Consider the following 12807-nt stretch of genomic DNA (forward strand, 5'->3'; position numbering starts at 1 on the left):
TTAGAATTTATGATCTATATTTTATTGTAAAAAACACTATAAACCAATCAGTTTAAATTTTTGAAGGAAAAATAATTAAAGGTAAAAATTTTAATAATTGAAACGTGTAGAAAATCAATTATTAATTTAATATTTATAACAAATATTTAAATGGTACATAATATTCACAAATAATTGGTCGCAGATACTAACAAGGTTAAGAATACTTGACTAGAATCGCATGGCGTCAACTAACAATTAAACACTATACAATTTTTAAGTTTTCTTTTTTTAAATATATCATATATGCATGAAAAAGTAGTAAATAGTAGGAAGGTCATTATAATTTTATTCGTCTTGAATATCTCCTCCAAATAAACCCATTTTACTCAGTATCCATTTGAATTCATCGTGCAACACAAGAATTAGAGCTGAACCACTTGATCGAATCATATTAGGCAACATTCCACGATATAAGCCTGATAAACCCTGAGATTTCCATAGTTTAGTAAAACAGTCTCTGGCATTTAAATACAACTTTTCTTCTTGTGCGGTTTGAACAATCAACACTCTACCAATTGTGTCAAGAGGATAGCTAAATAATTGTGACAAGTAAGTGGAAACCTACAAAAATCAATTACAAAGTTTTTACTGATGTAATACTAAAAATTTTAAATTAAGTTTATAATGAATATCTGACCTGAGCGGTTGCAAAACGTATCCAAAATGGTAACTTAGCATCTTTTTCTTCATTAGAAACTAGACTATTACTATGATCTAGTATAGTTTTATTAAAACTATAATAAGCTCCAAAGTAAATAGCCTTGTTTATGACCATTCCATTAGCTGCAATAGCAAATCCTATACATAAAAGTTATTATTATAATAAATGTTTACATAGCATATAAATTTTACTACAATCAACTATCAAGGTTTACCTGTATACAAAGCTCGGACACCATTTGTATGAACAGTTTTTTGTATACAATCCAGTAATCCAGTATATTCACGATCAACCAAGGGTCCAACATGGGCAGCTAAATGAGTTTGACAGAAAAGAAGTGGATAGAACATACATAAGGTGGTTGCGCCAGATAATCCGCCAGATATTAAGCTCAAAGCAGTATGACTCCAGCCATTATCTTTATGTTTTATATTGCTCAAAAGTAATTTTAAATAAAATGTATTAAGTCCAAACATAACTGCCTGTTGAAATAAAAATACATACACAATTAATACATTTATCAAAAACTTATTAAAAAAAAAAAAACTTGTTAATTAAATTTACATATAATTATGAATATTATATTTTAAAGTACTGGACACTATTTTTGCACAAGATAAAATATCTTATAAACTGTTTGTAACTTTTACTAATTGCATTACTTGTATACAGATTGTAATTAATTCTTTTTATTTTTAAAAAAGATTTTTAATCATTAATACTTCATTATTTATGTTATTACAAGATAATTCCAAATGTATTTTTCCTTTTGTTTTAACTAAATAAATTATTGATTGTGACAATAATTTAAATAATATTTAATCTTTTGATAACCAGAGTAATAAACACTCTAGGTAATGCAATTTGATAAAAAATATTAAGTCACAACCAGTAGCGCACAGTAGATTTTCCACAAGGGTGTCAAAAATATTTATTTCGAGGTAGCCATCCACCCAATCAGTCAAACCTGAGTTAAGGCATAGTATAATTTTTATTTTTAAATGTTTTTGGTATAATATTAAACAAAATTTCAGTGAAATAACATCTAAATTCACTCAGAACTAGTTATCCACTCACCCACCAATTCTTTGAGGGTTACCAGTCAACACCCCTGACCCTCTCTATGTACGCCACTGGTCATAACATAATACACCTGCTAATAATTGAAACTATTAATCCATAAATATATAATAAAATCAAAATATTAATTCATACTATTTATTAATATAAAGATATTATAGATACCTGAGATGGAACAAATCTCAAAATGTTGGTAAAATTTCCAAACCATAGTGCCCGTAAACCTTGTTCACGATAAATTTGATTTAAAGTTGTTAAGATTCCTGGATGATAATGTAGATTATTTTGTCCATTTACAATAGATGTATAATGAACCTAAATTAATAAAAAAAAATATCTATATAATATTGAAAAGGTTTTATAATTTATAATTAAAAATTATTATAGATACTTAACAATATATGCCTCAAATAAAACAATAAATTCTAATTTAACATTTGAAATGAAAAACATGAGATTAGGTAAAATATACATTTTTTCTGAATGACGACAGTTGATAACTTTTTTATCAGCTTTTAGTTCTTACATATTTATCATTCTATAGTGCAGCTAACAAGTATTTTAATAGCCACCACTGATATATAATATAATATGAAATAGTATACTATAGATATATTTTATCTACAAATCTAGAGATTTTTTAATGTAGGAAACTTATTATTTTTAAAACTATTTGATGATGTTATTGAAAATATTTGTTTATATAATTTGAAGTTATTACTTGTTATTAACTTTAAATGATAATTGAATTTTAATTTCAAATTCCATAATTCAATATTATAAAGAGAATTTCAATGTATAAAATCAAATTTTAAATGTGTAGTTAATAAGTTAAAAAGTTATAAATTATAAGTATTTAAAGTTTAAATGAGTGAAGTAGTAGACTAACATTTTTTGGGATACACATGACATTACTCCAATTCTCTCATCAAAACTTTAATTACTAGTTTAAAATTTAATTAATTTTATTAATTCAAAAAATTTATTAAAGTATAACTTACCTGAGAAATAATTTTAACCCTATCAAACGGAGCAACAACTGATCGTGCTATCGCTGTGGCAACAGCACTGGACACTGCGTCCAAACCGAATTCATGGAGACTAGAGCGTTCTTTATCTTTCTTCTAAATAATATAAGAGAAATATTAATTAATTTTAAAGGATAGGTATATTAAATATAATTAATTTTACTTATTTACATTAATATGAGGTGATTTATTATTCAGTAATAGAACCCACTCATTTCAGTATAAATATTTTTTTTTGTTTTAAGTAAGTATAAGCATAACTTGAAGTAATATTAAAATATATAACTACCTATCTACATTAATTATTTATCATGAAGTCATTACGTTATCAACATACCTACATTAAACAACTCTGTTTCAAATTTGGTTCTGGAAAGTTAAATGGTGTAATGAATATATATTAAAAAAAATTATTGAAACAATTAGTATAGGCTAATGTTGATTGATTTAATAATTTAAGGATTCATTTCAATTTATATGCTAAAATATATAGGTATTTAGTTTTTTGTCACGGTCACATAAAAATAATGTAACATTGCAATGATTACATACTTACTATAAATAAACATGAGATTCATGATTGAGAAATAATGATTTTACTCTTTAAACAATAAGTGTAAACAATATTAAATCATAGTTGAAAAATGTCAACAAATGACCTCCAAACATGTAACTTAATATGATGGCTAAGAATTGTATTTTTTTATTATACACCGATATTAGGCACATATGTAATATAAATTTATATAGCGTACATATGTAAACTAAATATATTTTATTTTTAACATTAATTTAAAAAAGAACATTTTTAAAATAAACAGAATTGACATACAAAAACCTTTTATAAAATAACCAACCTGTACAAAAAGAAATGAGTACTTAAAGTACTAAATAATTAGGGATCGATGAAAACCTGATTTTTGCTTCTATGCATACAACTAAGGGTTATTTGTTTAAAAAACATAAATTGCATTTATACACTTTAATGAAAACATAGGAATTTATGGCCATCTCATTCAAAGCCCCATGTACCTAATATTTGCTACCTAACAATTATTTAAAATTGTGGCACTTTGTATAATCAGTTATCAGATTATAGATAGGTACTCACTAAATCCGTAATTTAGCCTTTATGTAAACCAGTGTACGTTAATAATGCACAGACTTGGATGTCTAAGCGGTAGTCCAGTAGTAGGCTACAGGCCATATCTTAGTAAATGTCCCCCGACGGGTACATTTCTGAGTTGGTATTTGACACGGATCAGTTGATGTAGGCTTTGGTAGAAGAAGGTGGTGCCGGTCGAGGTGATAATATAAAGTTACAATGTTTCAAAAATGATTCACACTGGCTATTTTCTTCTAGGAACACGATGTAATTTTATAGGTAACAATTGAGACGACGCGATTCGGACGCACCAGAGAGGTCGGACTAGCACGAGTGGTGAAAATGGAGTTGCGTTTTACAAATAATATAATTAAAAAATAAATTATTATAAAATTCGTTGCCCAACGAAGACTCCTGCGACACACATTCGGCACCCAAGGTCGTCGTTATTTATAAAACCATTTCTCCCACTATGATTCGAAATAAATACATGTAAACCAGGCAATGGTCACTGCCGGTCATAACAAAATAATATAAATTATAATATTATTGTTATTATCTACAATAATGACACGGAAAAATAATTCGTACACTAATAAAGGTAATTCTTACGACACTGTTTCTTTCATAACATCATAAATATTAACATACATTAATGTTTACTACAACAACAATAAAAACAAAAGTCAACTACTGGCAAAGTGGCAACCGGAACGAGTTACAACTGCTTGTAACAAGCATAACATCAAAATATTCTCCACCACCTAATGCCTATAGTTGTAATGTACCAGTATGGTCTTATCATTTATCAACAACAAAAAGTTGTGAATTATCATTATTCCAAAGACTCGGTGCCTTCACCAATGTGGGTGATTAGTGGATTTGCAATTGTCACCGGTCTAAGCCATACTTATACCGTATTCCTCTATTGATATTTGATTTGTCAATGAGTAATATAAATGTCTTAAATCAAAATATATTATCCAAAGAATTATTGCGACATTGGTAAGTCGAAAACATAGTGGTTTTAATTTATGTGACGTGAGAACGGCATAATAAGAGGTTTTATTTTTTTTTAATACGCATCGCCAATTTTCACAACGTCTTTGCGTTTGCGGCGCCGCGAATACTGAACCAGCTGATCACAAAACGGATCGATTAGTGTTATCACGATGTTGTCTGTAGTGGTAACCAATAGATATGAATATCTATTGCCGTGGTGGTAACTCACTGCTGTGTTGAGTGTGGTGTGATGATATACGGAGTGCGGATAACAAAAGGTTTGAGTTTTTGACAAGTGACAACATATATTTGCCATTTGGTGTGGATGTGCGATTCCTGTGATCCTGCGTTATATTCGTGTTATACTCATATAACTGGACCACCAGAAAGCGATACGACGTGTGTGTTTGATCAACTTTTTATTGTCGTCCAGCCAGTAGGATTCGGGAACCCGTTCGAGCGAAACGTCCGACGCCACAGCAGATGACGACTTAACGGGTACGCGACTCACTGAAATTGGCATGTCGCTTGACACCGACGGTTGTTCGCAGCAGAAAGAGTACGATTACCTGCTGAAATTCCTCTTAGTCGGCGACAGTGATGTGGGTAAACAAGAGATGCTCAACGATCTCGAAGACGGATCATCTGAGTCACCATATTGCAGCGGAAGCGGTAATTATACGCACTTATTTCTAATATTAATGTCTGAAAAATCAATCGTTATACATTATTTCATAATCTCACAATTTAATATCAAACGTATATTTTTTAGTACAATACTATAGGTACTCATATTTTGTAGTAATGACCAGATGCAGACAAACTGAATCCTAATAATTTTTTATTCTATATTTTTGCTTAAAAAAAGATGTTTCTATTCATATATTAAGTAACTTCCCTCTTAGCATATTTTTGATTTTATCTATAGATATATTTATTGTAATATCTACCTAACTATCTACATATAATTATTTTGTATCTAATAATTGGATTATTATGCATTTTATTTGTATGAACTAATTCCATTTATAAGACTGGATTTCTAGGTATCTAAAATAATATAAAATAAATCCAAATTGTTATTTTATTTGACATTATTGTATAAAAACTTTCATGTTTAACATATATCAGGTATAAAATTACAAAAATTTAAACAGTTTAAACTTTACTATCTATTAAAATTAAATTTTTCTAGATAATATTTTAAGTTGTATCATTAAAATAAAAATCCAATTTGATAATCATTAATTATATTACCTATGAAAAATGTACAGTAATGAATAATATCTATAATAAATTAACATCAATATTATATTAAGATAATATATTTATACAGGTTTTTTTAAATATTTGATATATTAATTAAATTTTCATAATCTAGATTTTAAGGAAATAAGAATCGTTAATTATTAAGTTCAATCATTCTTGTTTACAGCATATAAAACTACAATTATACTCTTGGATGGTAAACGAGTAAAATTGCAACTATGGGATGCATCAGGTCAAGGGCGTTTATGCACAATAATCAGATCTTATTCAAGAGGAGCACAAGGTGTTTTGTTAGTTTATGACATAACTAATAAATGGTCATTTGATGGATTAGACAGATGGTTAAAAGAAGTAGAAGAGGTATGTATGGTAATTTAATTTTAACTGGTACCTGTTATTTAAAGTTTTATAATCACACATTAGAAATTTATTTAAATAATAAAAAAAGCATGATTAAATAATTAATATATTTGCATGCACCTAATATATGTTATATGATAATATTGCTATGAAATTCAATTGTTAATTAGAGTTATAGCTGTATTGTCTATTTATGTAAAAAGAAAGAAATATTCTACCCAAATTTATTACAAGATATTGATTATTTTACATTCTTAGTTTTGATTTAAGTGCTTTAGTAGGTTTCTTTTATTATTATTATATAACAATACACAATTTTAAGTTTCTTAAATTTGATTATCTTTGAATTATAATCATTATATTTAGTATTATAGATCATTAACTATAAAACACATTGAATTTAACATATTTATCTTGTTTAAAATATCTATATAATATGTTTGTGAGCAATAGTTTAACAACATATTGTATTTATTAAATTTTTCACTTATCTAATTAAAGTACAATCACAGTCATAACAAATTACTTCTAAACAAGTGTATAACCTTAAAACAACTATGATAAGACTAGCCTAGTATTGAGATTTGTTTTCTCATTGGTACTTACTCTTAAAAAATATTAAAATATAATTAGTAGACCGGCCTTTCTTATGTATCAAGTATTTGACATCATTGAACATTTTTACTTTTTTTTCACAGAGTTCTTTTAAATGCTTCTTTAAGTGTATCCTTATAACCAATTTTTTATTCTTTGTTTATGATAAGGAGGGAAAAAGAAGTGTTGTGTTTAAGTATTATGGTTTTTCAGAAAGCCATTTGAATAATTTTATGGTTTTTTTTGTTTCCAAAGCTATGTAAAGTATTATTAATAATAGCTTAAACTTAATAAATTATATAATTTACTATCATGCATAATTAAACGTGTACCTAGTAATTTGGGAATTAATACTATTATTACTATTAACATAAATTTAGAATTCTTCCTCAACTATATTCATTGATATATGCAGTAGAATATGTATAAATAAATTAAAGTTGCTTGTGTGGGTATGATGTGATACAATATTAAGACTGGAATTAATAAATTAACAAATTAAATAGTATTAGTATTAGGATTATGATAGCTTAACAATAGCTTACAAGTTAAACTGGGTAAAGATAATATAATCCATCTTAATAATAATGAATCAAAGTAAAATCATACAGATTATATATTAGTATAAATTTAAATCAGATACAAGATTATAGACTTGGATATTGTTATTATACATTCAATAAAATTTATAATTTTGATAATTTTTAATTTATATAGCATGCACCTGGAGTTCCAAAAGTCTTGGTTGGCAATCGCTTGCATTTGGCATTTAAAAGACAAGTTAGTGTCAAAGAAGCAGAATCCTATGCCTCAAAACACCATATGACTTTGTTTGAAGTTAGTCCACTTTGTGACTTCAATATTAGAGAAAGCTTTACTGAATTAGCTAGGAGAGCATTACATAGAAATGGAATGGAAAGACTCTTACGATCAAACAAAGGTTATACATCAAAATTATATTATGCTTTGAATTTTAAAATTAACATTTTTTTTTTACATTTTTACTTTAGTGTTAAGCCTTCAAGAATTATGTTGTCGTGCTATTGTAGCAAGAACTACTCAGTATGGCATAAACCAGTTGCCTCTACCTGTAACAATTAAGTCACACTTAAAGTCATATGCATTGACTAGTTTCTCAACTTTATCTATGTCATTACCACGTAATGCTTCGGCGTCCAAAAAAATTAAATTGCCTTCCAACAATACGGGTGTATCAAGACAACATGGTCACCCTGCACATTCTCTATCACATCACCATCATCATTTGAAAAATACACCATTGAGCATTTCAACATCGTACATTACAAGGAACTCTTGTACAATTTCATGACTTAAATCATAAAATTAGTAATATGCCCACTGATTTAAGTTTATTTTAAAATGTTTAGTAAATGTATTCTTTTATGTTAAAGAACGCATAATATGTAATTTTTTTATTTGATCTGTGTTAAAAAAATTAATTTTTTTGATCCGAAAAGTAAGTTTACATATCTGTTAAGATAAATTGTGTAAATCAGTGTGTTATTTTATTGTTTATAACTCAAAAGCAATAATTGTAAAACTATGGTTATTTATAATCTCTTATTAGAGGTACTTTAATCATCAGATGACTGTATTTATCAGTGAACATTTGTAAATAACATAATTATGTAACTCGCATCTTTAGTCATTTTATTTTTGCATTTGTGAATTCTAACTATTTTTTTTTCTTTTATAACTGTTTTTGATGATTTTTTATTATTACTATTATTTTATATGATTATTTTTATTATTGTTTATGAAAAATTATGACAATTATTTTAATACTTTTAACATTGATAAATAAACGTTGAAGTCATCATTCCTATAATATATAATTCATTATTGATAACATATTTTTATATTTACCTATACTATCCTTTTAAGTAGTTCTAATAAAATACAAATGTATAACATTTGAGTGCCATTTTTAAATAATAAAAGCTATGCTCAAAACAATAAAAGTATACAGTTATACATATTAAATTTAAAATTTAAGAACAGAAAAATACACTATAATAAGAATTATTTTTTATTTACCCACTAATAAAGAAATAGTAGTTTTTTGTTTTAAAAAAAATAATATAAACATTGTTTTAATTAACCTTTGAATATTAAATGACTTAGGTATCATTTTTTAAAAATTATTATTTAAATGTATGTGTTGGAAATACTTGTCAATTAGTTTAAAAATGGACACAAGCATAAAGGGACGTACAAAGAAAAGTTTTGGAGACAGTTTTTGAAAATTAGTTATTAAAAAATAGAACTTTTTTTCACAAACACAATGTAATATTATACCTGTTTAAAAATTTAATATAACAATTAAAATTAAAATTGAATAAGTAATTAATCATACATTTCGGCGGGAGGGGGGGGGTGTTTGAACACCCAAAACACTCCTCTGTGTACATTCCTGCAAGCATAGATTTGTAATATTATTTATATTATATAAGCTTGCAAGTTATCTATGACTTACTATGGTCGTTCGTTTATGATTCCTTTCGCGATTAAAATCTGACCCCTTCATCGTTCATACTAACGGTCGTGACTGAACTATGCATACCTATGCGCAGTGCACACGTGTATAGTTATACAATTATATGAATATAGATATGCGTGTTTATTATTATTTCATAAATTTCGTAATTATATATTTACCCCAACGTCCGCAATATCAAAACACACACGCATGCACACTAAAAATGACCCTTTCCATGTAATTTAGTAAAGTATATAAACAGCAATAGGAGTCAAACTTTTTTACCACGTTAAAGTTAGATATGGTTTTCTACTAGAATCTTGCCGTATAACTTTAAAATTACGTCTAATTGATGGACTTTTGTTATAACTTAAGATTTTACTATAATAATGGAATCAAGAATTATTATAACTGAGAACTTTTTACTTCATTTTTTCATTTATTATATGTATATTAACTAGCGGGTTACCCGTTGCGGCTTTGCCAGTGAAATTTGAATAGGAATACAATAAATATAACGATTTATGATAACAATGTTGCTATAACACTATCGTTTTGACCATACGATAATATAATACTCATGTTAAGTTAGGTAAGTAGGGAAATATACCCTATGTTGTTATGAATTATGAAACAAAGATTTTATTTTCATTATTCTGGGTTTTCCAACAATGGGAAGACAACTAAAATGAATAAATCTTAGACTTTTGTAGACTATTTCATTGATTATTCGTCCCAATGAATAATTTTAAAATTAATTTATGAAACTCATAAAATTAAAAATTATAGGTAGTATATTATGCATAACGTATGTGTACTTTTTATCAGAGTGCAATTCCAGGTGATATATTTTTAACGCAGAATTCAATATTCATTAACCTAAATTAAAGTAGCTAAATTATATTATTAATGGGTATAAAATAAAAATAAAATATAAAAGTATGGATAGGTACTATATTTATTATCGTAATGAAAAATTATTGAAACTAGTTGAATTACCCGTCGCTGCCGAATTACAGTAAAAAAAATAAGATTTTTAAATAATTATATAATATATATAAACATGAACAATGAATATATAGTTATAATAATACGACAATAATGTTTAGGAAAAACATAAAATGGAAATTAATTTAAGTTCTTAAGTTTTAATTAAAACTATACGCATAATATATTCATATGGAAAAAACTGCAAATATTTCACCAACACAAACAAATTAACAGTTAAATGAAAATTTTAATGTATTTATCATTTGCGTTCTACTTATTATTATCATAGAATATCTTTAAAAACTATATATACATATTCATTGTATCTTTTTTTGTTTTTCGGTATTATTTGTATTATTAATTTTTTTAAATATCTAACTCCGAACATGACTATATAAAGTTGACCGTGAATAAATACAGGTTGGGGCAAATACAACCCTACTTTATCCAACTTTTGTCTCTGTGCTTTGTTTATTGTCATAGCAAAAACAATTCTTATTGGAAAGACCGAGGTGAAATGTCTAGAGCCCAGTACATCGTAGCACTATGAGTCACGAGGGCATACAGGACGGTGTCCGTCGAAGGATCATTATTCCTAGCCTCCATGGTTCTGGTCAACCTGGTAGCCATCGAAAGGGCACGGATCTACCGAGGTCTTGACGACCAGGAGGACGAAATAAGGAAAAATATCAAAAAACAAGAGAGGACTATCAGTTAACAGTCTGGAAAGCTATACAAGCTCTTACCGGACGTTGGGCGCTGGTTAGCGAAGCCTCCGCTGAGCCAGACGTTTCACCTCACTCAGACGCTTATAGGCTACGGATGCTATAAGGTTTACTTGAAAAAATTCAACTGCGACAACTCGGAAGACGACGTCGAGCACACGACCTTCCTTTGCTGGCAGTGGAAACTCGAACGCGAGAGGATGCGGTCGTTACTCAATAGTCGTCTACCGACGTTGGAAGATGTAACTATATATTAATGTAAATTCGTCCAGAATATCGAGTTTTTACTGAAGTATGGTAGTCATCCTGTCTACTAAGGAAAACGATTAAAGGGCCAAGGAGGAGAAAGATGCAGTACCAGGAAGGAGGTAGAAGAGACACAGGAGTAACCGTTCATTGGACATACGTACCTGCGAAAGTCGTCGGAAGTGCCACCGACCCTTGCTCTTCTATCCTCTCTATGGCATTACGGGTGAATAACGATCACGGCATCGTAACACTTTGAACGGAACCACCAGAGTGGCGCATTCCGGTTGGCCCACCAAGACCTGAGGAAGACATCCAGCAAAACTCAACAATGTAACTGAGAACTATAATGGGGTAAGGCGGAAGATTGTTCCGTCTATTCCAATATGACTTGTAAATACTGTAAGGGAGTGAGTCGGGGGATTGTCTTTTCTCCACTCCCAAGTTGGTTGTAAATATTGGTATTGATTTCAAATAGCGTCGCGGAAGCAATGCGAAAGCAGTTCCTGTGGCGACGTCGATTTAAACCGCAAAAAGAGTTTTGAATCCACAGGAAATATATATAATATTTGGTATATACATAAACTCTATGAAAAATAATTAAATTCATTGGCATGTATATTTGCACCCATAGTAGCAGAGTGTATATATACACTCTATCGCATATATATACTCATGAAAAGTATATAATATCTCTGGAATAAAGATTAGCATCAATAGTTAATTCCATATATTAATCAAATATACAATATTTGGGAAATACATACTCTCATTGGCATAATATATTTACCATGGCTAAGTACTCAGGTATGTCAGCAATAATACTAAAATCCATTCTAAAAAGCGTATTCATGGAATAATAAACAAATCTTAATTTATTATACGGTAATATGACGTCAGCCGGCAAGGATTTTTATCGGCCAAATCTTGAAACTAGTTACAACTGTGATAAAAGTTCCTGCCAGCTGACGTCATGAAATGCGTATCATAGAGTTGCTGACATACCTAAGTATTTAGCCATGATATTTACATTCTTGGATAATATTTAAATTCTTTGGAAAATATAAAAACTGCTTGAGAATTATGTAAGCTCTTTGGAAAATATAAAAAATTGATTGAAAATTTTATATTCTCTTAGGAATATTAAAAAAAATTAAAGAATTATTTAAATTCTTTGGAAAATATAAAAATTGATTGAAAATTTT

At 28.2% G+C, this 12807-nt stretch overlaps 2 protein-coding genes across 2 annotated transcripts; one reads left to right on the forward strand and one right to left on the reverse strand.

Annotated features, from left to right (window-relative positions):
* Window positions 1-107: 107 nt before the first annotated feature.
* LOC112599316 (ADP/ATP translocase 4-like) lies at window positions 108-4672 on the reverse strand. Its single transcript, XM_025346164.1, has 6 exons — window positions 3923-4672; window positions 2785-2907; window positions 1949-2098; window positions 918-1185; window positions 680-840; window positions 108-603 (listed from the first exon to the last, which is right to left on the reverse strand). The coding sequence occupies exons 4-6, from the start codon at window positions 1177-1179 to the stop codon at window positions 328-330; spliced, it is 699 nt and encodes a 232-aa protein (XP_025201949.1). The 5' UTR covers window positions 1180-1185; window positions 1949-2098; window positions 2785-2907; window positions 3923-4672; the 3' UTR covers window positions 108-327.
* A 392-nt stretch (window positions 4673-5064) lies between these two features.
* LOC112599315 (ras-related protein Rab-40C) lies at window positions 5065-8754 on the forward strand. Its single transcript, XM_025346163.1, has 4 exons — window positions 5065-5590; window positions 6354-6547; window positions 7859-8081; window positions 8152-8754. The coding sequence occupies exons 1-4, from the start codon at window positions 5440-5442 to the stop codon at window positions 8469-8471; spliced, it is 888 nt and encodes a 295-aa protein (XP_025201948.1). The 5' UTR covers window positions 5065-5439; the 3' UTR covers window positions 8472-8754.
* The last annotated feature ends 4053 nt before the right edge of the window (window positions 8755-12807 follow it).

Source organism: Melanaphis sacchari, unplaced genomic scaffold (genome assembly GCF_002803265.2).
Source record: "Melanaphis sacchari strain LSU unplaced genomic scaffold, SCAv2.0 Contig50_pilon_pilon, whole genome shotgun sequence".
NCBI lineage: Eukaryota > Metazoa > Arthropoda > Insecta > Hemiptera > Aphididae > Melanaphis > Melanaphis sacchari.

Bases quoted from the DNA above. Each gene is read 5' to 3' on its own strand.
- LOC112599316 (XM_025346164.1), bottom strand. From the start codon at position 1,179: ATGTTTGGACTTAATACATTTTATTTAAAATTACTTTTGAGCAATATA. The intron at 841-917 runs GTAAACCTTGAT...TTTTATGTATAG, and splicing joins TGTCCGAGCTTTGTATACAG to GATTTGCTATTGCAGCTAAT. The intron at 604-679 runs GTCAGATATTCA...TGATTTTTGTAG, and splicing joins TACGTTTTGCAACCGCTCAG to GTTTCCACTTACTTGTCACA.
- LOC112599315 (XM_025346163.1), top strand. From the start codon at position 5,440: ATGTCGCTTGACACCGACGGTTGTTCGCAGCAGAAAGAGTACGATTAC. The intron at 6,548-7,858 runs GTATGTATGGTA...TAATTTATATAG, and splicing joins GGTTAAAAGAAGTAGAAGAG to CATGCACCTGGAGTTCCAAA. The intron at 8,082-8,151 runs GTTATACATCAA...TTTTTACTTTAG, and splicing joins ACTCTTACGATCAAACAAAG to TGTTAAGCCTTCAAGAATTA.